Source organism: Fukomys damarensis, unplaced genomic scaffold (assembly GCF_012274545.1).
Source record: "Fukomys damarensis isolate Sample0158 unplaced genomic scaffold, DMR_v1.0_HiC HiC_scaffold_15, whole genome shotgun sequence".
Lineage (NCBI taxonomy): Eukaryota > Metazoa > Chordata > Mammalia > Rodentia > Bathyergidae > Fukomys > Fukomys damarensis.
In genome coordinates, this window is record NW_022900927.1 from 39,306,962 (window position 1) to 39,333,679 (window position 26,718).

The following is a 26,718-nucleotide window of genomic DNA, read 5'->3' on the forward strand; positions in this document are numbered from 1 at the left end:
CATAGTGGCTGACCCACTTTCCTTTCAGGAACGCACAAGGATTTCAGTCTGTCTACATCCTCACCAGCACTTGTCATTATCTGGTATTTCGATAGTAATTTAGTTGATCTGACTGTTAAACCAGATTGTTAATGTGATTTACTGAGGACCACGTAAGGGATTAGTATAAGTCACACTTCTGAGTGATTATATCTGGGTGAATCATGGAGGTGTACCCTTGTCTTTGCCCCTTTATCTCTCATACTATTCCCCTGCTCTGCCTCCCAGCCTCCATGAAGTAAGTAGCTTTACTCTGCCACTTGATTCTGCTAGGATGTTTCTGCCTTGGGGCCAGCAGACCTTGGACTGAACTCTTGAAACCATAAGCCAAAATAAAACTCTCTTCTTTTAAGTTGTGAGTGTGTCATATTTTGCCCTAGGAACAGGAAAGCTCATTAGTACAGAAAATTGGTAGCAAAAATGAATGGTCTTTGCTGTAATGGTACCTGACCATATGGTTCAGAGAAGGCTTTAGAAATAGTTTGTGCGAGGAATTTGGAAAAATTTGGAGATGCAAGCTATAGAAGCCTTGATTTGCTGTAAGCAGAGCCTAATGGGTAGTTCTGGTTAGAGTTCAAAGACCAGAACCCTGATTAGAAAGCAGACAGTGAAGGTCAGTCTCAGGAAGTTTCAGTTGGAAACGTGGAATTTTGGTAATTAGATGAGATTACATGTATGTATTATTATGGAAAAGAATTTTTCTATGTTTATCTCTGCCCTAAAACTCTGTGTATAGCTGATCTTAATAGCCATATACTAATTGATGCGGAGAAGGAAATTTCAAATCGACCCAATGTTCATAGGTTGGTATAAGTACTGCTGACTGCTTTTAGCTAATGAGAATCAGGAGCAGAGAGCAGAGAATTAAGATTTGAACCACTTAAATTTTGGCCCCAATAAAACCACATATAAAGTTGGGGGCCAAAGGAGGTGTGGTTGCCAGAGAGATTAATGTAATTTAAAAGAAGCCAAGTGCTTTGAACTGAGGTAACAAAAAACAAAGATGCTTTGAGGTATTTCAGGTATCAGCAACACACCATCTATTGCAAAATTCAAGGCTACAAAAGTATAAACCTTTCATTTGAGAAAGATCATTCTTCAGAAAGAATAGTCATATAGGGAATTGTTACTCTGGGACTCATTGCATCATGATCAGCCGTCCAGGCACTCAGGCCTCTTCAGGTAATGTCAAAGGGGGCACCCTTGGAGTTTATTACAGCCCTTGATGTTATCCATGTCAAGGTAATAGAAGAATTGCAAGGTAATAGAAGCTTCTATCCAGATTTCAAAGCAGAACCTGAGAAGGCAAACAATATCCACTGAGAATGGAGTCCAAAAACTGTGGAAATTAAGCTAAAGGAACCCATGAAGTTGGAGATACCAAGAATAGGAAACATCTGCTAAGGAAAGACAACACAAATACAGAGCCAACACTAATATGGGCTACTACTGACAAGGCCACATGGGTGGGGATGCTAAAGTGCTTTGGAATTCAGGTCTCACTGTACATGTCCTGGATTCTGAAAAGGAGCTAGCAGACTTAATGTTTGCTCTCTGGGATTTGGTCTTGAGTTAGTCCTGTTCTTTTTTATCCCCCTATTCTTCCTCTTTAGTTTGGGAGTGTTTACCCTATACAGTTATATATTAGAAATATGTAACTTGCTTTAAAAATTTTATAAGGGTTCACGGCTAAGAGTTTGCCTTGTCACTTCACTTGATCTTAGCTGAAAGGCCAAGAAGTGATTGCCTTGATTCTCAAAGGAAACTGCAGACTTTAGAACAATGCTGGAAATGTTGAGACTTTGGGAACTGATTTTTATATTTTTTTGTTATACACAGGACAATTATGTTAGGTGGAATTATAGCATTGTGTTTATCTGGAGATTAAGTATGGTTTAAGGAGATGTGTTTGGGTATCAAGTTGACAGGGGATCGAATGTGACTTTTAAGCTGAATAGTTACCTGGATTGGACCTAGGGACATCTAGGGGATTAGTAAAGCACATTTCTGGGTGGGTCATGGAGGTGAACCCTTGAGTATCTGCTCAACATGCAGTGAGCATCTTTGCCATACAATGATCTTCGACCATGACATTTCTACCTTAGAGACACAAACCAGCTACTGAACCCCTAAAACCATGAGCCAAAATAAACTACTAACTCTTTGAGTTGTTGCTGTTAGGTATTTGGTTCCAGCAAAGGGATAGCTGACAAATGCAGTGTATCATTGTGGCTTACTGATTAGTGACATTGAATATATTTTCATGTGCTTATTGGTAGTGTTTATCTTGTTTGGGGTAGGACTATTCAAGTCACTTTCTCATTTTTTGGTCCACGTGTTGAGTTCTAGGAATATATAGTCTGGATTTTAATCCATATGATATGATATGAATGATTTGCCAATATCTTATCCCATTTTGTAGGTTACCTTTTCAATCTCTTCCTTTTTTTTTTTTTTTGTACCAGGGATTGAACTCGGGACCTTTGCGCTTGCCAGGCAGGCAGCAGAACCACTGAGCTAAATCCCCAGCCCTCACTCTCTTTTTTATAGTAACCTTTAATATACATATTTTAAATTTTGTTGAAGCCTTGCTCATCAGTTTTTTTCTTGTTACCTGTGCTTCTGGTATCATATCTAAGGCACAATTGCCAAATCCAATGTTATGAAGTACCTCCTTTATGTTTTCTAAAAGTTTCACATTTTCAGCTTTTGCATTTACAAATTTGGGTAAATTTTTATATATGATATAACATATATAAGGGGTCCATCTCCATTTTTTCATATGTAGATACCCAGTTTTCCCAAACGATTTGTTGAAAAGACCAATTTTTTGCCCATTAAATGGTCTTAGCACACTTAAGAAAAATCACTTGCCTGTATACATGCATGGGTTTATTTTTGGGCTCTATGTTCTGTTCCATTAGTCTATATGTCTCCTTGTATACTAGAACAAGGATTATTTGATTATTTTAGTGCTTTGTCCATCCAAGGCATCTAAGTCTGTCCTTGAAGGAAGTATAAATTTTCCAAGTGCATTCTTCCCATTCAAATTATTTTGGCTACTCAGAGTCCCTTCAGATTTCATATGAATTTTGGCATAGATTTTTTTTTTTTTAAATTTCTGCAGCAAACATAGGATTTTGGTTAGGAGTTAAACTCATTTGTAGAACAATTTAGATAATAAAAGCATCTTAGCAATATTAAGTCTTCCAATCCATGAATACAGTATATCATTCCACTCAATAGTATTTTTCCATAATATTTTATAGTTTCCAGCATACAACTTTTTCCCTCTTTAATTGAATTATCCCTATTTTATTATTTTATTGCTATTATTATGAAGTTGTTTACCTAATTTTCCTTTTTACATTGTTCATTGTTAATACATAACAATGCATCTAATTTTGTATGAATTTTGTAACTATTACAGAAGTTACAAATTTTTACTGAACTGTTTATTGACCCTAACAGGTTTTTTTGTGGAATTCTGTAGCATTTTCTACATATCAAATTTTATCATCAGAGACTAGAGATAATTTTAGTTCTTGCTTTCCAATTGAGATGCTTTCAATTTCCTTTTCTTGCTTAATTGCTCTGATTAGGATTTCTGATTGTATGCTGATTGGAAATGACAAAAATTACCATCATCTCATGCTTAATTGTGTGGGAAAGGCTTTCTGTCTTTCACCATTAAGTATCATATTAGATTTGAATGGTATGGCTTTCGCTATGTTGAGGCATTTTCTATTTCTAGTATATTGAATTTATCACAAAAGTATTGAATTTTGTCAAATGCTTTTTCTTATCAATTGAAGTAATGATTCTCTTTTATATTGATGTGGTTTATTGTTGATCAGTCTTCATATGTGGAGTCATCCTTTCATACAAGAAATAAACTTCCTTGGTTATGGCACATAATCTTTTTATCATTAAATTTTGGCTTTTAAAATACTTTGTTATGGAATTCTATGTCACTATGCACAAAGGGTATTCATCTTAAGTTTTTGTTTGACTTTGTTATTTGGGTAATGCTGGCCTCAGAATGAGTTGGGAAATGTTTCCTCTTACTGCTTTTTTTTTTTTTTTTTTAAGACTTTAAGGATTGGTGTTAAGTCTTTTAAGTGTTTGATAGAATTTACCAGTAAAGCTATTTTGGGCCTTTTTTGTTGTTGTTGTTGTTGGTAGTTTTAGTTACTGAGATTACTAAATCAGTCCACTGATTGGTTTAGCACCACCCTAATCCCCAGTAGTCTGGATAAGATAAAAGAGGTAGAAAGATGCTGTTAAGGTCCCTCGTTGCTTTTGTTACCTGTGGGTACCATGAACTGTTTCTCCTCTGTGATGCCCCTCTGCATGTGCCTCTCTGCCTTGGAGCCAGCTGATTATGGATTGAAACCTCCAAACACTGTGAACTAAATAAACCCTTTCCCTTTAACATTGGGTGTTAGGTATTTTGTTTCAGTAATGAGAGAAAAGTAGCTAAGACAGAAAGTGTTTTTTGTATTATTATTTTAATTATTTATGCTGTTTAGATTTATCAGGAACAGCAAATGATATCTTTGCTAATCATCATTTCTTATATTCCAGTTCTTTCTGGATTCAATTTTATTGTGCCTGAAGTGCTTTTCCTAATAGTTTATTCAGTGATGATGTGTAAATAATAAAGTCAGTATTTCTATATCTAAAAATGTTTATTTCACACTCACTCTTGAATGATAGGGCTTTCTCTCAATATTTATCTCCTGGCTTTCCCTGTTGCATTTGATATTTCTTCCATTAATTGATCTAAGCAGTTCCCAAAGTATGATCCTTATACCAACAACATGAATGTTACCTGTCAACTTGTTAGAAATGAAAATTCTTAGGCCTTTTCCTAGACTTATTGAATTTGAAGTCCTGGGTTTTAAACCCAATAATCTATATTTTCAGTTCCTCCAGATTATTCTGAAAGCACCAAAGTTTGAGATTCCAGGTCTTATCTCCCCGCCCCCCTTTTTAAAGGTAATTTGTCTTTCATCATTGAGTATTCTAATTTTTGTTTTGTTTTGTTTTGCCTGTAGTTTTACTGTACTGGTGCTAAGTGTGAATTTATTTTTATTTATTCTGCTCAAGACTTGATCTTGAATATTTGTATTGATACCTAATGAAAAAAACAAAATGCTTCTGTACTATTCCACATAATGCTTCCTCTTCCTCAACATCTCTAGTCTCCCCTTCTTGAATTCCTATTACATGTTTCATGTTTTCATTCATTTTCTTCACAGCTATTCTTGCCCCTCATATACTCCCTTTTTCTCTGTTATTAATTCTGAGTCATTTTTTTCAAAACTGCCTTTTAGTCACTAGTTTTCTTTTCAGCTTTTTATAATATATTTAAGAGACTATTTTTTTTAAATTTCTAGATCTTTTTGTTTAAACGTTTTCATTTTCTCCAGTGATTTATTTTTATGATTTTCTTTGTATATTCATTTTACTAATCATTTTGATTATTTTGTAAAATATTTTTAGTTTCTTATTGTTTTCTACCGTTTCTTATTGTTAATTCTCTTGTTTTACCTACTGATCGTGTTTATAACCTTCAATCACATGTTCATCTTCAGTAGAAATTGTGTATGAAAGAATTCCATGTTGTCTAAGTTATGAAGAAATATTATCACAGAGTAATATTTGCTTCTCTGATCTCTTACAAATAAGGTTTTATATTAATTTTGTATTTGCATATTTTACAGGCAAATGTAAATATAGTCTCCATCTGTATTCATAGTATAGTCCTAGCACTTAAATTTCTTAGATGACCTTTTCTTTTCTTTTTCTATCTAATAGTCTCTGGGTGGGGGTAGTGAATTTTCTACTGTCCTTCATTTAGGAAGCAGTTATGGTTCTAACTTTCGCAAAGATCTCAGACCTAAGACTTGCTTTATGTGGCTGGATGGCTGCATCTTCTGTTCCCATAGTAGTAATATGTTTATGCATGTATACTCTATATCTATATCATTTACATTTATATCTCTGTCTGGTAAAACAGCTACTCTCCTCAAATTAAGCTCATGAATTTACACCCTGTCTTTTGGCTTTTCTCTTCTTGCTCCTGAACATTACCTCTCTTTTCTTTGAGCTCAGTGTATTTTGAGAACATTTTCATCTTGTATAGATTGAACTATATAAAGTTGTTGATCACCTATTTTTTTAATTTAGAAAGGATTCAACCTAAAATTTTTATTCATAATTTTTACATATTTTTAATATCAGATATTGTATCTTAATTTAGTTATCTTTGTTGTGGAAGCTCTTATATTATTGGATGTTACAAACTTGGAATCCCTCCCTTCTTTTTCTGGGCTGTCATAAAGCTGAGTGACTACTAATTCTAAGTTAATATTGTAGTACTAGTAGAAGGCTCAATACACTGTGCTATCCTTATGTACCCAATAATGATCTATAGTTTGATATTTAATATTAATTTTTTACTTCAAATATTACAAATACTGTTTCTGCCTTTAAAAGTTACAGTCAGTGTTAGCATCCTTTAATAATTACTTTAGTCATGTTCCCTCTCTTTGTCCATTCCCCAAAACAGTGGTTTTTATGAGTTTGATATGAATTCTTCTGGTTTGTTTTTTTAAACATTTGAACACATATCTGATTATCCACATCAAAAATATAATTTTTTAGTGTTTTTTATACTTCCATAAGTGTTATCATGTGGTACTTATTATGTCAGTTGATTTCTCGCTCAGAACTATACCTTTGAGATTTATGCAAGTTAGTATAAATCTAGTATATTTTTATTTGCTGTGATATTTATCCTACAAGTATACCACGTATTTTATCTGTCCATTTAGATTGTTTCAAAAATATATTTGAAAAAAATATATATTTGAGGGCTGGGGATTTATCTCACTGGTTCTGCCACCTGCCTCACAAGCACAAGGACCTGAGTTCAATCCCCAGTACCAAAAATATATTTGAAAAATGAAGATAGCCAGTCATATTAGATTTTGTATATATTATAAAGCCTTATAAGTAAAATAATATAGTATTGGTATATTTAAAAAGTAATCCATTTGAAATATATAGTGAATTCAGATTTAAGGCAAATATGTAAGGGAGTTTATTATTTGATAATAGTAACACCTGAAATGTATGAGATATGGATAGACGTTTAAAATTTTTTTGATTTTACTATGCCATGGTAATAATTTGAAAAAGGTAATGTTCTACTCATCTATCATTATAAACTCCAATTAGATCAGTGATTTTAGACTAGCCAAGAAAACTATTGCTGAACATTTGGAATTTGGGAGATCTCAAAAGTGAGATATAGTATTTGAGGATAGGTTCAATTTTCATTTATCTCACTATAAGCAAAGTTGTGCATATTTTCATGTTAATATGGATATATTACTTTCTTTTATCCATTTTTAAGAGTTTAACCTTTTTCCCTTTCCTTGTGTATCTGAACAATTAGCCTTTATCTGTGGTATGAATTATAATTAATTCCCCCAGTATATCATGTTTTTTTACCTATTTATTGTATTCCTACCATTCAGACTTCACATATATTTATGTAGCTAACCAATCAATTTTTCAAAATTGCTTCTTGATTTTGGTATAAAAGTCAGAAAGACTTGCCCTACTCTGTGCATTACTGGTTTTGAGAACAAAATGATAAAATTCCTTTAGAGAAGAATCCAACAAGATCTCTGGAGTTATAGATTTATTTCTCATCAGCCTTCAGATCCCATTTCTGAGTATTTATTCTACTAACATAACATGTAAGAAGAAAATTAGATCAGTGCAAGGTTATTCATTATAACAATCTAGCATTTCTAAGTAGTATCAATTGATTAGAAAACCAAAATTAAGGCTAACGTAATTGTGATTCATTAACATAAAAGAATATCATGCTTCTGAGGGGGGAGATACAGAAGCTCTCTATGTTAACAAGGAAATATCTAGTTGACCTTGAAAAAAGCAGGGTACAATTTGATTCATTTCATGTAAGAGAGAAAAATGAAAAAAATATGTTTTTTATTTTTAAAAAAAGTAAAAAACATCCAGTCATGGTGACACACTCCTGTAATCCCAGCACTTGGGAGGATGAAACAGGAGGATCTCCAGGAGTTCCAGGAGTTCCTCCTACCTGGGCTACATAGGGAGTTCAAGGCCAGCCTGAACTACATAGCAACTCCTTCTCTCAAACAAAAAAACAAATGAAATATCTAGGAATCAATCTAATGAAGGAGACAAAAGACCTCTACATTGAAAACTACAGCACTCTGAAAAAAGAGATGCAAGAGGATATAAGAAGATGGAAAGACATCCCTTGCTCCTCGGTAGAAAGAATCAACATATTGAAAATGGACAGATTTCCAAAACTTCTATACAGTTTCAGTGCAATCCCTATTGAAATCCAACAGTATATTTCACTTAACTTGAGAAAATAATCCAAAAATTCATTTGGAACCAAAAGAGACCAAGAATAGCAAAAACCATTCTAGGACACAGAGACATGGCAAGGGGTATCACAATTCCCAACTTGAAACTATACTACAAAATCACTGTGATAAAAACAGCTTGGTACTTGCAAAGAAACAGAACCAAGGATAAATGGAATAGATTAGAAGATGGAGAAACAACACCAGACATACTCAGCTACCTCATCCTTGACAAAGGAGCCAACAATCCTTACTGGAGGAAAGATAGCCTCTTTAATAAATGGTGTTGGAAAAACTGGCTTTCAACTTGTCAAATATTAAAACTAGATCCCTATCTTTCACCATTCACTAAACTAAAATCCAAGTGGATAAAAGATCTAAATATCAAAACAGAAACACTAAACTTACTGGAAATTAAATTAGGTAGAACTCTTGAAGACATTGGCATAAGAGACGACTTTATGAACAAATCCGCATCAGCACAAGAATTTGCACAAAGAACACACTGGGCTCCCATTGTATTAAAAAGTTTTTGTAGTGCTAGAGAAATCACCAGTAGAGCTAAGAGACAATCTACAATGTGGAAAAAGTTCTACCAGCTATTCCTCAGACAAAGAACTACTATCTACAATATATAAAGACCCCCAAATACAAAGACCCAATTCAAAAATAGGCATCTGAAACGAACATACATTTCTCAGACAAAGAAGTAAAAGCAGCAAATAAATATATGAAAAAATGCTCAACATCACTGGTCATTCAAGAGATGCAGATGAAAACAACACTGAGATTCCATCTTACCCCAAACAGAATGGCTGCTCTCAAGGAATCAACGAATAACAAATGCTGGCAGGGATGTGGGAAGGAACCTTTCTTCATTTTGGTGGGAGTGCAGACAGGTGCAACCACTATGGAAATCAATATGGAGATACCTCAAAGAACTAGGATTATAGGTTCATTTGACCCAGCTATCCCTCTGCTGGGTATCTTTCCAAATGAATTAAAAGAGTCATATCACAGTGATAAATGTGCACACATGTTTATAGCAGCACAGTTCGTAATAGCTAAAACTTGGAAATAGCCCAAATGCCCATCAACTGGAGACTGGATGAATATGTGGTTTTTCTATAAAATGGAGTACTACTCATCCATAAAGATGAGAAACTAGAAACATTTACAGCTAAATGAATGCACAATGAGGCTATACTCTTAAGTGAAATAAGTAGGACACACGAGTAAATACCAAATAGTTTCTCTGGTGTGACAAACAAAAAGTGTAAATAAGGTTCAAATAGTGTAATCAGGAGTGTGAAATAATGGCTAAAGGGGAAGTGGGAATGTGAGGGAAAAGGAAATAAGGGAAAAGAAAAAAAGTGAAAAAATGGAAACAAGGTCTTTGTAAATAGTGAAGGGTGAAGGGGGTGAAAAGGGTGAAGGGAGGGCAGGGGTATGTGGAAAAAACAAGAACTAAGATATGTAAAAGTACAAGATCCCAATGATAAATGTAACTATTTGTTTACTTTAAATGTACTAATAAACTTATGGGAAAAACAAACAAACAATCAACACCTGACAGATCCACAAGGAGCCAGCTGGTTATCTGGGTTATATCAAAAGGATGTGGGAGGTAGAGAGCAGGACAATAGAATTTGTCAGTAATTTTATTTAGTTTTTATGTTATAAACTATTGGATTTATTACCTGTTCAAAAAATAAAATAGCAATGTACTGGATAATACATAGAATACGATTCTTAATAAGGTTCTATTTCTTTTACTCCTTGTTATTCCTGTTACGTACAGTCCATTATTTACATGTGCTCATTTTCTAAAATCAGTAATATGTATATTTTGGCAAAGTCTCTCTCTTTGATCAAACTAAACTCTTCTGAGTCCTCTTAATGAGATCTTCAAATTGGGCCCATCCCATGGCCTGATAAATTTTAGCAAAAATTCTACCTAGCCAAACTTAGAAAGAATGCCCCCCATTAATATTTAAGCACCCTGGTTTTCCTTGAGCAATAATTCCTTAGGTCAGTTTAATAAGAACTATTCAACTCTTGATGTCTCATCTTAGTAATTTTTCATCCATTGACTTTCTTCCATGGGTTAAAATCCCACTTGTCCTTGCTATATTTGAATTTGAGCCAATCTCTACTTTATTATTGTCACAATAGTTTTGAATAAAGTCATCCTTGTTGTGTTAATGAGTGTCACAAATAATTCTTTCTTTAACGGTTATGGTGCTGTGACATGAATAGAATCAGTTTCATCATTAGACCCATAGATCTCTCAACCAAAGCCCCCAAGTACACACCTTAAAGGTCAAAGTTCACGCCTGTCTTAGTGATCAGGTGATCATTTGGTGAGTTTGACTCACAAGCCAGTGCTTTGGGTGATGGTTTCTTGAAGAACAGTGAGAACAGATTTTGATTCTTAAAATTCTGAGTAAAGCTCTAAAGCTGTCTTAGAGTTCCACCCCTCTTTGTCTAAAAGGTATCTCCTGGGCTGGAAATATTTTTCTGATACTTTTTTCGAGTGGGAAATAATTCCCTGGATCTTAAACTAGAAATTTTTTTTCAGGCTCTGTGTTTTGAGGGGAGGTTCTCTTTTAAAGTCTTATGCTGAAAACTTTTCCTGGCTATTATGAAGTCTGTTTCTCTGTATCTGATCCTACCTCTCCCATGAGAATTTCTTGGTGTATTGAGCCCCTGCCCCCTTAAACTCCTGGTGACTCTATGCTCTACCGGTTTGGTCTGGTTGCTTTCCTGCTGGCATAGTTTTACTAAGGATAATTTATAAATCAGGGGCCTCTTTGGGAAATTTCAGCTTTCCCAAAATGGCTCCTCTAAACTTCTCCCTTCTTCCTTACTCACAACTCTAATTTTATTCATGATTACATAAAGAAACCTGGAACTATCAAAATTTATTTGTACACAGTCATGAGGAGCAATGAATTAAAATGCTTAAAAACTTAGAATTAAGAATTAGATTTCTTACATTTAAATCCAGGTTTCATAATTTACTCTGAGACATTAAGTAATCTACTTACCCTCTTCATGTTTTAGTTACAACCTATGTGACACAGAAATATAGCCAGTGTGACACACATATGATGGTATATTCCATATAGCCTAGATGTATAACATTCAGGTTTGTGTAAGTACACTCCAGAATGTTCACACAATGGCAAAACTGCTTGATACCTTTTTCAAAATATATCCCTATTTCTAACTGTACATGATTGGTAATTCTGCACACTGTGTAGAATACTTGTGAAAATTGTTAGAGAGTTCATTTGAAAAAAACTAAAGGTAGGAACTTTTGCATTATAAAAATAGGAACTTTTTGCATGAACTGTATTCAAAATAAGTCAATAGAAGGAGAACCATGGGGCATTTCCCTTGTGATTATCTCAAATAAGTTTTCCACTATAGAAATTCCACAAACAAGATTCGTAAGTACAATGTTAGAGTTGTTTTCCTTAAATGACAGAACTCTTAAGAAAATAACTTACAATATAAGAAAAGCTTAATTACTATTATTGTCTCTGCTTGTTGTGTGTGTGTTTGTGTTTTTGTTTTTGTTTTCCAGACTTGGGATGTAGCTCTATCACGAACTGCACGAGCATAGGGAAAGAAATGTGTGCTTGAACGTAATACTCATTTGGAAGAAGTACGAATGGCCCATCCTACATTCGCTATTATTGGTGAAAATATGTGGGTTGGCCCTCAAAATGAATTTAATGCTAGTATTGTTATCAGAAGTTGGTATGAAGAAAGGAAAAAGTATACTTTTGAAAATGACAGTTGCTCTGAAGACTGCTCTCATTATATTCAGGTATATAATTTTAATGTTTTTATTAATTCCATAGACTTCTTAATTGCTTTGCTTCCTAGTTTTATATTTCATATTTATAAACAAACTCCAGTGGTAAAATTATTCTCATGAAATCAAAATTCGAATCAGTCCCCTATCTTCAAAATATCCATAATTCCTTCTCTTATGTAAACCATAACATCAAAACATTCCTTTAAATATAGTGTCTTAGTTACTTTTCTTATTGCTGAGACAAGAAATACCCAACACCCAAAGTTAAAGGTGGAAAGGTTTATTTGGCTTAAAATTTATAGAGGTGTCAGTCCATAGATGGCTGGCCCCAAGGGAGTACAGCATGGAAGAGAGGAATGGCAGAGGAGAAACAACAGTTTATGGCATGGAAGGCAGGAGGCAGTAAAAGCAGCAAGCAAGGGCAGCAGCAGAAGTAGCAGCAGCAACAGCAGCAAAATAACAGGAGCAGCCTTTTATACTACTCTAACCAGACTGTAAACCTATTGGTTAGTTCCTCCCACATCCAAGGTGGGGCACTCTTAATTCACACATCCTGGATCCAGCCACCTCCGAAAAGCCCTGCCTATGACCACAGGAGGCTTTGAGGAGACATCTAGGTAAAGCCATAATATATAGTGTACCCAAAGATGAAAGACACTTTTCTAAAAATAGTGCACACTGGAAGGGGAAATAAGAATATAGTAAATAATTATTTACAAATTATTGACAGTAAACAAAAGTAAAAACTTGATTTTTTGCACCAACCAGTATTCATAGTACTGTATTCCTGACTGATAAAAAGTTTTAAGCAAAAATTTATAGCATTATTTCTCTTCCTATGTCCAATAATCCATGCTTATACCTTATATTCCATGAATACTGAACCACTTTTTATTTATTATCTGTATACTCCTTTATTATTTCACATAACACACTGTTTAAAAATCATCTGATAGGGCCGGGGATTTAGCTCAGAGGTTCTGGCGCCTGCCTCACAAGCCCAAGGACCTGAGTTCGATCCCCAGTACCAAAAAAAATAAATAAATAAATAATAATAATAATAATAATAATAATAATAATAATCTTATAAAACACAGAGGCCAGAGATCTTTGCTTCTCATACCTATACCCTTGACATTACAGACATTATTGAGTTCAGTAAGTATTTGTATCAGAACCAAAAATTAAGTATGAATGGAATGTATTATTATTCATAAAATGAGATAGTAATGTTTAGAATTAAATTATATATTTTTTAACAACTATTTTAGCTCGTTTGGGACAGCTCTTACAAAGTTGGTTGTGCTGTGACTGCATGTTCAACAGCTGGAACTATTCAAAATGCTGCAATTTTTATATGCAATTATGCACCAGGGTGAGTTGCTTTAAATTAATAAAAGAATATAAAACTAAACTGAGAATAATTGAAGCTTAAGTTCCCCTAGGTTCTAGTATATTCTTCTAAATGTCTTTATGAACTATAAAAGAATTGAATATAAGGTATTTGTTAAAGATGAAATATTTTTAATTCCATAATGAAATAAGTCATAACTTAGGCATATTGACTTTACTTATAAGCTAGCCAGGTGATACCTCATAGAAGAATCTTACCTTTAGTATTATTTCATAATATCTAACCTAATTAGTATAAAATTTAAAATATTTTCAAAACTAGTTTATTCCCATGCTTATAATAAAATTCAAAATAAAACAAAAGCAGGCATGTTGAAACATGAACATTTAGCAGGCTCCTCGTGGAAATGACATTGGTGATGGGGCCTACTTTCATGCATGTAGAGTCATAACGTCTTAGATATGGAAGAGCGCTTCAAAAGTCGTCAGTTCTTTCCATTTACTCATCACATAACTGTTTATCCTATAACTGAATACCTGCCTCTGATAGTAAATAACTATCTCCCAAAAGAGCATCTATCTCTGGAGAGCTCTGTTGGAAAGTCCCAGGCTTTCTTACAATCTGATAGTATAAGTAACAGTATAACTTCCAAATAAATGAAAAAATATTCTAATGAGCACCTTTAAAAACTAAAAATTGAGTACCTACTAGGACCAAGAAAGAGTCTCTGCCAAATAAAATGCTGTAGGAGTAAGCCAAAAAGAAAAAGAAGAAAACATTGATTGCTGATTATATTCTCCCAGAGTGAAAAACAACAAAAGCTGTGGGATATATAAATGAACTAGACTCAAAAAGCCCTTTCCTGATGAAAAACTGACTACATTTAGTTTATAGTCTTGTTAAAGAGAAAAACACTGGTTAATGAATGAACACATAAAAGTTTAACTGAATAATAAAATACACTATAAAATAAAGTTGAATTATCAAGTAAGGAATGATTAAAGTAGAAGAGAGATAGGATTGTTAAAGATGGAGGTGACATTTAAGCTGCAAGCTAAATGATAAGATGACTAATGAGTATTCCAGCTGTAAGTGTATGCATAAAATCTCTGAAGTTGTAAGTGTGTAGCATGTTTGATAAATGGATAGCTGTGATTAGAGGTAGGAGTTGAGGTGAAGTTAGGTGACGGTTTAACATATTCCATGTTAAAGAATTTGGGATTCTAAGTAGTGACAAAGTCATTGGGGAGCAATGTAATCTCATTTATAGTTCAAAAAGAATGATTTAAGAACCATGGGCGTTCTATGGGTGTTCTACAGGGGATGGAATGTAGAAAATAAGGATACAAAGAGGAAGTAAAATTTGCAGGCTGTTTCTATATACAGGCTACCGACTGTGATACCTTGGATTAGGGTTTTAGCACTTGGATTGGTTTTCTACTACTGCATATTCAGTTACCACTATGTGATAATTTAAAATAACACTCACTTATCATCACAGTCCTGTAAGTCATAAATCCAAGCATAGTGTGGCTGAATTCTCTACTTAGTGACTCAAAAGCCAAAATCACTGTGTCACCTGAACTCTTAATTGGGGGCTGTGGGGAAATCTTTTTCCAAGCTTATTCAAACTACTCAAAGAATTTGTTTCCATGTGGTTAGAGGGCTTAGTTTCCCCTTTTTCAATGGCTGTCAGCCAGCCATTGTTCTCATCTTCTATAGGCTCTCTGTATTCTTTCACAAATATTCCCCTTCATCAAGTCAGCAAAGTGTGTCAGTATTTTCATGCTTCAAATATCTTTTTCTTCTGTGATGAGCCAAAGAAAACTGTGCTTTCAAACACTCAACTGATTGTGTTAAGGCTACCTGGATAATCTCAATATCTTAAGGTCATCTATGCCACATAACATAATTGCAGAAGTAAAAGCTATCATATTCACTGTCCTAAAAGCATGTAGTGACAGTTGGACATTGTGGCCCACCTTAGAATTCTGCCTATGACACTGTGTTGTGAGAAAAGCTCAGTTTCTGGATATATTGTGTAGGTAGAGCCAATAATACCAGCTGATGGATTTCACTTTAAGGATAGACTGATATACTGTGGTGTTTTTTCCTTCTTTCTGTTTTCAAGGGCTTTAGTTTGAAAAACTAAGCAAATATTAATGCCAATAACTCAGTCAGGGAAGATCAGGAGTTATTATTTATGTTTGGCCATATTAGGTTAAACAATAAATAAATAAATGTAGGATGTGTATGTGAATAATATGGAGATAGCCCTGTGAAGGTCTGCAGTGGTTTCTAAGTAGAGAAAACTGCTAGTATAAAGGCCTTGATACAGACATGTGTAACAGTGTTGAATGAGGCTACTTTGTGAAATACTGAATAAATAGACTTAAAAACTAGTTCCTAGAGTGCTACAATATTTCAACCTCAGGTGCTAAAAGAGGGAAATAAAGAGACGTTAACAAGATAGGACAATACTAAAAACATTCTGGTAAGGTTCTTGGAAGTTAAGGGAAGAGCATAAGAAATTTAAGGTGTTAACTGCATCAGTAGTCCCTGAAAGATGGGAAAATGGAAGGTAACCTTTAATAAGGTGAAGGGATTGGTGACCTTAATAACCGTGGTGAATACGGGGTTTGCCATGGCTATAATGATAAAGTGTTGGGATTATTCTTTCTACTTTCCTGTTCCATGGGCTTTTTGTCTTGAAATTTCTATCCACCATTTTTCTTTTGATACAAATATGAGCAAGTGTATCTGCGAGGGTTATAGATTTGAACATATATCAGTCAACTCAGTCCAATTTTTATTTCATTATGTACCCAAAACATGAAATCACAGCTATCTCTCTTTAAAACAGCAGAAAAATAAATCTTCTATAGCATTAGAAATACTAAGTAAAAAATGAAAATAAGATAAATAAATGGAAAATTAGCAATGTGTAGTAAGCTGAATAGTGCTCCCACCAAAAAGATATGTCCACATCCCAATTCTCAAAATTTATGTTACTTTATATACGTGCTTTGGGAAAGACATAATTATGATAAGGATCTTGAGATAAGGGGTTTATTCTGGACTATGCAGGTGAGCGCTAAATGCAATGACATGTATTCTTGTAAGAGAAAGGGAGAATCAGCCCCACACACCCTGAAGAGGAGGAGGTTATGTGACCAAGAAGGAAGAGATTGGAGTGATGTATCTACAGACCAAGGAACTCGAAAGGCCACTAGAAGCAGGAAAAGTCAAAGTATAGATTCTCTCTTAGAACCTCTGGAGGGAGCACAGTCCTGCCAAGAACCTGACTTTGGACTTTAGACCTCCAGAACCACAAGGGAATGAATTTCTGTTGTTTTAAATGACCCAGTTTATAACACTTTGCTAATGTACCTACAAGAAACAAATATAGAATGAAGAAATAAAACAGATTTGTCCATACAGAAAATATGAGTCAAAGACAACCTTAAAAATCCTCTCAGAACACAAAAATGCAGAATAGAAATCAATATATGTGTGATAAAATAACTAGAATTGGGTATCATAGATATCATTTGTGTTCCTAGAGAACAGAGAATAAATGAAAGAAAATAATTTTTTTAAAAAATTAATCTGTAAAGATAGGCTGGCATATCAGTATTTGCTAGAGAAACCAATATAAAACAAAATATACAAATATATATGAATTTATAAGATTGGCTTACAGTGGCCACACAGAGTTGGATGAGAAAGAGTGCAGAAGGTCTGTGCAGTGGAGATGCAAGGATTTACTTGAAGGTCTAGAGCTCACTGCAATGTCCTGTGGAGTCAGACAGGAGGCCGATAGGTCTGCAATGGAAGGCTGAAAAGTCTACACCACAGGTTGAAGGATCTGCCAGAAGAAGAGTCTGCTCTGGAAGGTGAAGACTAAAGCTCTTCCAAAGGAACAGAAGCAGATCTGTCTTTCCTCATTTCCCCTTTATACCATCCAGGCAAGGAGCCACCTACAGTGGGTCCTCCATGCCCTCGGGCATGGAATTACTGAGCCAATTTAAATTTCTCTTAACTCAACTTCTAAAGTTCACACAATCAATGAACCATCACAGATAGTTTATAATTATCAGAGAAAAAGCACTAGTTACATACAATCATTTGCTAGTATTTTCCAATTATCAGACAATGACACATTTGTATGTAAAATAAGACAATATTAATTAGATTACCCTTAAATTTGGATATTGCTGAGGGCACAGTAAAAGATAAACTGGAAAATTTAAGCTCCCCTGGTAGGTTATTTTATTAACTGAGACAGGAAAAGATATTGGGTAGAAGAAAAAGAACTTTTATTTTTACACATGTTGCATCTGAAGTTGCCTGCAGAAGTGTCCTTTTAATTAAATATAGTTTCATAGTAGGTGTGAAAAACATTGACTAAGTGATAAAATTGGATTTTTTACATGGTATCTACCTCAAAAACTACTCTGTTGGTAAAAAGCAAAGCAAAGAAATCAAATACACATACACACTATACTTTAAACATTTTTGTCAAAGTAGATGTGAAATTATAGAAGCAATTAGCCTGTTTAGAACAAGTCGGCTTTATTATGTAGAACATATTTATTAGAGGAAAAAGAGACCAATAGAGAAGGTAAGCGATCTAAGATTAAGGAAAATGACTCAAATCTATGTCTGAACCCTTAAAAGGAATAAATTATAACACACAAAAGTATCTAATATAGAAATCCATATGTGATAGCTAAGGAAATAGAGTCTGATGGATGGTACCATAAGATCCACTTTATGAGCTGATAGCTGGACTATATTTCTCAACCTTCCTGTATAAAGTCACCTGACTGAGCTCTGGCCTATAACATGTAGCCCATTTTCTAGATCTCATCTTAAACTTTTTCTGTGTGATCCTTTACATTATATCTTCCCTCATCTGCTGGCTGGATGCGGAAGATCTAGTGAAGGATTCAGACATCCTAGAGTAACAGAGCCATACAACAAAATAATGCAGTCCCCAGAGTGACTACACATGGCCGAAAGCACTCTTCTACCACTGACAACACTGATTCTGACTATGACACTAATTCTGCCTACCTTACCATGAAAATGATAAAGATCAGATTCATAACAGTTAAAGATGGAGTTAATCACACCTGCTGATATATTTGACTTTTGGGCTTAGTGAAATAGAAAACTCAAGGATGGTACCCATGTCTTTAGTCTAAGCAACTAGATGAGTGGTGGTGCTGGTAGACAGAGAAGACTTTTGGAAGAGTGGAGTATAAATGTTGTGTTTCTGACACATGAAGTGGAGAAATAAACGTGGGAAGTGTAAATGAATAATGGAAAGGAGAGAATCGTGAAATGTAGGATAGGTCTCCAAGAAGAGAAAACTGCAGGTATAAATGTCCTCAGTTGGAAATGAGTCACAGTCTGAATGAGACACCATAGATTCCGGTATGTATTCAGATTTCAAAGATGCAAAATTATCAGACACTGTAAATCTGAAAAAGTTCACAAAGCTGTGTGTTCTTATAATACATGAAAAATAAAAACAATTGCATGAAGTAATACTCTATTCAAAAGTTTAGTATAATATTCTAATCTAGTTCATATTTTAAAATGTTTTGTGAAGAACTAGATTTGAGCCATGACTTCAAGTGTGAAAACAATTTTAAAACATTAAATGTTTGGCAAAGAAGAGAAGGAAAAAGGGTACACATAGAATTGAGTAAAAGCTTATTTGTTTTTACAGTTTTTTTGCTAATTTGCTAAAGAACACCATGCATAAATTGAGAGTGCTAGAATGTTACAAGAACATATGAGGGATGGAGAGAGAAATGAAACAGCAAGCTCTGGCTGGAAAGAGGCAGAAGAGAATTACATGAAGTGAAAATATAAAGAATTCTTAATAGTATTTTTCATTTCTTCTTGTTTAATGGGGCTTGTGAAGATTTACACTATTTTATCAATCTCTCAAAGTGATAGACTTTGGAGTTTTTTTATCTTTTTTCATTCTTTTGTTAGTTTTCCATTTCATTATTTTGACCTATTAACTTTTACAACTGTTTTATTAGGCAGCATAAAGGCTGTTGTGTGTTAGTATTTGTGTTATTAAGATATACAACAAAAACCAAATAAGTACTAATACATTGTAGTGGGGGACCTCAATACCTCACTGTCACAAATAGATCATCTAGACAAAAAGTCAGCAACGAAACAACTGAACCAAGCTTTTGAACAGGACCTAATAGACGTCCACAGAGTGTTCCACCCCATAAGACAGAATATACATTCTTTTTGGCTGCACATGGGTCATTCTCCAAAAAAGGATACACATTGAGGCCATACTTTTAAGTGAAATTAATAGGACACATATGTAAATACCAAATAGTTTCTCTGGTGTGAAAATATAAAAGTATAAATAAGGATAAAAATATGTAATTGATATTGTGTAATAGGAAGGAAAGTTCTACAGGAATAGGGGAAAGGTAAGAAGGGAACAAAAAATATGAGAAAAGAAAAAAGTCTAAATAGGGTGGAGCAGGTAAAGAGATTACAGGAAATCGGGAAAAAATAAGATACGTTACTAGGAAAGTTCTACAGGAATAGGGGAAAGGTAAGAAGGGAACAAAAAATATGAGAAAAGAAAAAACAAAGTCTAAATAGGGTGGAGCGGGTAAAGAGAGAACAGGAAATCGGGAAAAAATAAGATACGTTATGTAAAGGTACAAGATCCCAATGATTAGTGTAACTGTATTATATACCTAAATTGTGCCAATACACTTAATGGAAAAAAAGATAGGCAACATTCCTTAATCTTCCTGAATATGAATATATGTAAAATACATATTTCCCTCCAATTACAATTTTTTGTGGACATTAGGAACTTGTAGAAGGTGGCCTCTTTCTCATTGTGTAAAATGGATTGTAATTTTGGATCATTTTAATAAAACTATATATAATACCTTTTTAAGTACACGTTTGCAGTACATAATGTTTGCATTCCTTGTGAGAAGTTGGTGAGTGCACATAACACATCTTAATTCCTTTTTTACCCCCTTCCCCTCCCACCTCTCCTTCCATTTCTTGATCACTTACCATTTAAAAAAAATACCTATTTGCCTACTTCCTATTATCTGTCTTTTATTTTGCTCTTTATTTATACTTCAGGTTTCTCATAGAAGAGAAATTATGTGATATTTAAGCTGTGTATTGCCTCTATTTACCCAGCAATGCCTCAAGTTTGTCTTTATGGCAGAGTAGTATTTCATTGTATGTACGTAACACATTTGCTTTATCCATTCATCTGTTAATAGACATACAGGCTATTTCCACAATTTAACTATTAAGAATTGTCCTAGCATGAATATGGGTATGCTTGTATCACTGTAGTATGATGTTTTAACCTCTTTTTGGAAGATACCTAGAAGGAGGATAGCTGGGTCAAGTGGAATTTATATCTGTAGTGGGTTTTTCAGTGTGTGTGAGGAATTTCCATACTGATTTCCATGGTGGTTGTGCTACTTTACATTGATACAAATTCATGATAGAAAGTTCAGCAGTACCAAGGAGGAAGTAACCTTCCTATCCCAGTCTTCAGTTATCCTCTCCAGTATTTTAGCCTAAAAGGTATATTTTATATGTATATTCAATCTTTGTGTGTATTTCTCTAATTCAAGCTGGGATAAACTATACCTCCTGTGAGAGCTCTTTTTTAAATTTAAGACACATTCTAGAAGTTTTTCCATTTGGATACACAAAGAGTTTCCAAATTATTTTTAATGGTTTCACAGTGTGAAATAGTTGCAAATATTTATTTAAACAGTGTTCTTTTGATGGACATTCAGTTGTTTTATTATTTTATTGTAAACAATGCTTCTGCAATTACCCCCAATAGATAGGTAATTCTCATATGAATAAATATCCATAATATTTAATTCATAGTCATGGAATTACTAGGTCAAAGAACATGTGCATTTTGAATTTTGATAGGTATTACTAAATATCTATTAATCGTGGTTGTACCATTTTTCTATTATAAAATTTATTTTACAGTATAAAGGACAGAGCCTGTTTCCCACATTGCTTGCTTCTATTCTCAAACTCTCTGTTGTTTACTAGTACCAGTTCACTCTACTTTTCATTGTCACTTTCATCTCTACAAAGGATCTGTACCACTTACATGAGTCTAATGAGGCAGAACTGTCTGTCATACAAGTTAAGCAAAGATACCAATAGGCTGCAAGAGCAACAGAAGCTGGAGCCGTTAGTGTGTAGTGAGTTGGTTTCCCAATCTCAGGAAAGCTGCTTGTGGAGGATGGAGTCTCAGCTGCAAAAGCTTCCTGTCACACCTCAGCCGAGAAACCCGAAAAGCACTCTTCCCTGGTTTTATGCCATCAGTACTTGTGGACTCACTGAACTGGAGGATTAGAAAACATCCTATTCTAAGTAGGATAAAGATGTAATCTGGGCTATTTTCAGCAGTTCTTGTTTATCAAGACACTGCCTTTTCAGCATATTCCACAATTACTGTAGAACTACAAGTGGGAAGAGGAAGAGTGGAGTTGGCCAAAGCCAGCTGGAGACCTGCAGGTATCTTTTTGTGCAGTTCAGAAAATTTAAATCTCATTTTCTGAGGCCTGTTTCTATGCAGTCACTATTTTACTCTAAGGTATTGGATATTTTTAATTAATATAAATGCTTTATATATCAAGAAAATTAGCTCTTTCATCTAATGTAATTTATTTCCTGATCTCTCCTAATAATTCAAGTTGCAATTAGGAGTTGTATTGTGGAATCCAACAAGTTCATTTAGGTTCAACTTCTTAGATATTCAGAAATAGAGGAAGATTGGCATAGAAGAACCTTAGCCTGGCACATCTAGCTACTTAAATAATGATTATAAAATTAAAATTTTGAAAAAGTAAGACTCATTATATTTTAGCATAGTGTATATTTATTTGTTTATTTCTTTGTCTTTCAAGAGTTTTCCCAAGCTATGGTTATTCAGATATAGCACAGATGATTTACCTATGTTCCAGGCCTCAGAGTCAACCTTGTAGTGAGTGGCTTTAGGGCAGATATTGTCCATCTCTGAGGTCTTAGGATAAACTTTGCTTTTGTGTTGGAGACATCTATTTCTATGATAAAGAGAGTGGGAGAAATAAACTAAGTTATAGGTAAAAGTTAAGAAAAAATGATATTCAGACTTTTGAATATTTAATTTTTAGATTTGACCATTCTTTGAGACATAATGGCTAACTAGAAATGAATATACTTAATTTTTATTTTTATAACTTCCACTTGCCTTATTGTTAAATAAGCAATACTCTTTGAATGACCAGAATAACTCCTCCCCCTCACAAGTAACTTCTCCCTACATATTTTCTCTATCCTGTGCTAGTTTTAATATAAACTTCCCAATTTGTATCTACTTTGGGACCTGTTTTCCTTAGTTTGCTCTAGGCAATTGATGCAATAATTTCTCACTTTTCTCTTCAGCTCTGTCTATGGATTGAATCAACTTCATGAAATCCTATCTATATTCATTTGAGTACATATCTATGCATTTTTTTCATGTAGATTCCAAAGTGGTCCAGGATTAACCCATTAAGATAATAGGCATTTCAGGATTTTGTAAATTCTTAAATAATTAATATATCACTTTTACAGAACATTTTTTACATTTGTGTTAACTGGAAAGCAATTAATTATAAACCCTCTATCATCAATTTTACACGACATTTTGCTATAAAATATGAAAGAAACTTTAGAGTTTACTTTATATTTAAATCACAGTACTCTATTCCAGTGACATAAGTGTTGGTTTCAGAAGAGATTGCTGGGCATGATGGCGCACTCCTGTAATCCCAGCACTCAGGAGGCTGAGGCAGGAGGATTGCTGTGAGTTCAAGACCAGCCTGGGCTATATAGTGAGTTCCAAGGGCCGGGGATTTAGCTCAGCGGTTCGGTGGCCTGCCTTGCAAACACAAGGACCCAAGTTCAATCCCCGGTACCAAAAAAACAAACACACAAACAAACAAACCATACTACATAGTGAGTTCCAGGTCAGTCTCTACATAGTGAGACCCTGTCTCAAAAAAACAGAACAAAAAAAAAAAAAAAAAAAAAAAAAAAAAAAGGAAGAGACAATTTGCTGGTTTGGGGAAAAAAGGGAAGATTACATCTTTGTGTAACTTCCTTGAGCACATTTTCTTAATTAAAAAAACAATACTAGTTAAAATTGGTAACTATATTTTTAAGTAAAATATACAAATTCAGTCTTTTCCTATTTTCTGTTTTTTTATAGAGGAGCTTTGACTAGAAGGCCTTATCGTGCAGGAGTATTTTGTACTCAATGTGGCGCACGTGACAGATGCACAGATCTTCTTTGCAGTAAGAAAACTTAAAAAGGAAAAAAAATCCATAAAGCATAGAAAAAAAAGAAAAGTGAAGTCATTGTGGTGATAGCTTTTTATTGTGGTGTTAATATTCTTCCTCTGACTCTAATGCTATTATTGTTTTATCAAAGAAGGATTGAAACACTACCACCTAGATTTTTCTAAAACTGCAGAGCCTTTTCTGCTATCCCTTGACCTTAGTCCTTCCCCTAAAGACACCCCAGAATGTCAGAAATAAAGAATGAAGACTAATGGCTAAATCTTGAAAAAGCTACATAACTAATTCCTGAAGAAATAGCCAGCTTGACAATGACTGCATTAAAAGGAAATTCCAAAATATTTTTAAAAGAAAAGATGTAAAGTGACATACACTAAATAGCTTTCTCCTTGCCCCCTCCAAAAAAACCATAAAATCTCTCAAATATTCAGAGAACAAAACATAAATCAAATGTTTGATTAAATTTTTCTTGTAGTATTTGCAAACATAACAACATCAGTTATTCTACATATTGAAGTCACTATAATGGTAAACTGTTCTCTTTCTCTTCTCAGTTCTTTCAGTTTTCCTTCATGTCAATTCAAATTCTGTACCATGAACACACAATTTGAATTATTATGCTTTCCTGGTGAATTGACCATTTTACTAACAGATAATCCAAGTCCTTTTTAAATCCCTGTAATTTTTTCCATTGAAGTTTATTTTCTCCATGTTAATACCACTGCATCAGCTTTCATTTCACTTCTACTTATTTTTAAACAACTTACATTATGTTTCAAGTAAATTTATTATAAACAATATGTAGTTATGTTTTAGTGCAATCTGGTAATGCTTGTTTTATTGGTGTGTTTAGAACACCTACAGTTACTAAAGTGATCAATATATTTTGAGATAGGTCTACCATTTTTTAATTTGCTTTCTCTTTTTTCCAATTATTTCCCTTTTTATGTCTTCATTTAGATTATTTGAATATTTTTTTCATATTCTATTTAATTTATCTATTATGATTTTGATATATTTCTGTGTAATTTTAGTAGTTGCTCTAGGGATAATACATGCTTAATTTTTCACACTATTTAGAATTAATAGTGGACCACTTGAATTGGAATGTAAAAAATTTCCCCCTCTATAAATCTCAGAGTCTGCAGATATCACAAATTCATCTTACATATTTTACCTAAATACATTGAAAAAGCCATCGATATATTTATGTTTTCAACTTTCAAGTACATTTAAGAGAAAAAAGGAGCCAATTGTATTTACACAGATATTATATTTATCTCTCTGGCTTTTCCTTCGTTCCTGATATCTCAAGCTTTCTTCTTGGTATCATTTACCTTTTATATGAAGAAAATATTTTAGCAGTTTTTTTTGCAGCAGGTCTTCTAGCTATGAATTTCCTTTGAGTTGCTTCATTTGAAAAATTGTCTGTTTCTTTTTCATTCATGAAAGCTGTTTTTGCTGGATATAAAATTCTTTTCTGCAAAAATATTGTACCATTTCTTTGTAGCCTTTGTGGTTTCTGTTGAGAAATAAATCCATAGTCATTTAATTCTTTGTCTTACTAGGGGATATTATTTTCCTCCAACTCATTTTATGTCTTTATTTTGTATTTAATTTTCAGCAGTTTGACTATGATGTTTCTGAGTGTGGAATTCTTTGGACTTATTTTATAGGATATATGCTCAGCTTCTTGCATCTGTAGGTTTATATCTTTTACCAAACTTGGAATGTTTCAGCCATTATTTCTTCACATAATTTTTTCATCATCACATTCATTCAACTTTATCAGACTTTGTATGCCGTAAATGCTAGAGCTTTCAATGTTGTTACATATACTTCCTGAGGCACACTTGGTTTTTTCTGTTAATCCCCCTGCCATGACCACCATGATCCTCCCCACATGATTGGATCATATCTGTTGATCTATCTTCCAGTTCAAAGATTCTTTCCTCTGTCATCTTTAATTTGCTATTGACTACTTTTAGGTTTTGTTTTTTGTTCATTCTTTAATTTTTTTTGGGAGGGGTACTGGGGATCCAACTCAGGACCTTGTGCTTGTGAGGCAGGCAGTAGCACCACTGAGCTAAATCCCCAGCCCTTTAATGTTTTTATTGTATTTTTCTGTTCAAAAATTTCCTTTTTATTCTTTTCTATATTTTCTGTTTCTTGGCCAAATCTTTCCATTTTAACTTTTATTTCAAAGTCTTTATCAAATAATTGCAATATCTATTTTATCTCATCATGGTTATTACTTGCTTTTTCTCATTTGAGTTGGGGATTTTATGGTTTATATCCTAAAGGATTAAGGGCTGGGGATATAGCTGAGCAGCATAGCACCTGCCTGGCAAGTTCAAAGTCCTGAGTTCAATCCCTGGTACAAAAAAAAAAAATCCTTATTTAAATTCTGAGAATGTTGATGGTCTTTTCTTAGAAGGTACTTGACATCTTTAAGTTCAAGCCAGAATTTCTACTCTACTTTCTGTGAACAACTGTTTGTTTTGTTTTGTTTTCACCATCAAAGTACTGAGTTCCATTTATTACAAATTCCATTTCGCACCCCTTGAGTTAGAACCAGAGTGCTGGCCTAGATATCTCTGTCTATACCATAAAGCTCCAGTTAAATTCTAGGCCGTACTGACTTTAGGCTGGGAGATACTACAGTGGGGAAA

The 26,718-nt window shown here is 33.9% G+C and overlaps 2 protein-coding genes across 2 annotated transcripts in view; both read left to right on the plus strand.

The window, feature by feature from the left end:
* Positions 1 to 26,718, plus strand: part of Glipr1l2 (GLIPR1 like 2) — a gene marked incomplete at its 3' end in the record, with an annotated part of 34,045 nt that overhangs the window by 2,912 nt on the left and 4,415 nt on the right. The window contains 3 exon segments of the mRNA XM_010639561.3: positions 12,070 to 12,315; positions 13,578 to 13,681; positions 23,958 to 24,043. Coding sequence (XP_010637863.1) covers positions 12,070 to 12,315; positions 13,578 to 13,681; positions 23,958 to 24,043 — 436 coding nt within the window.
* Glipr1 (GLI pathogenesis related 1) overlaps positions 1 to 26,718 on the plus strand; it is a 74,712-nt gene that overhangs the window by 2,731 nt on the left and 45,263 nt on the right. The gene's annotated exons all lie outside the window — the stretch shown is intronic.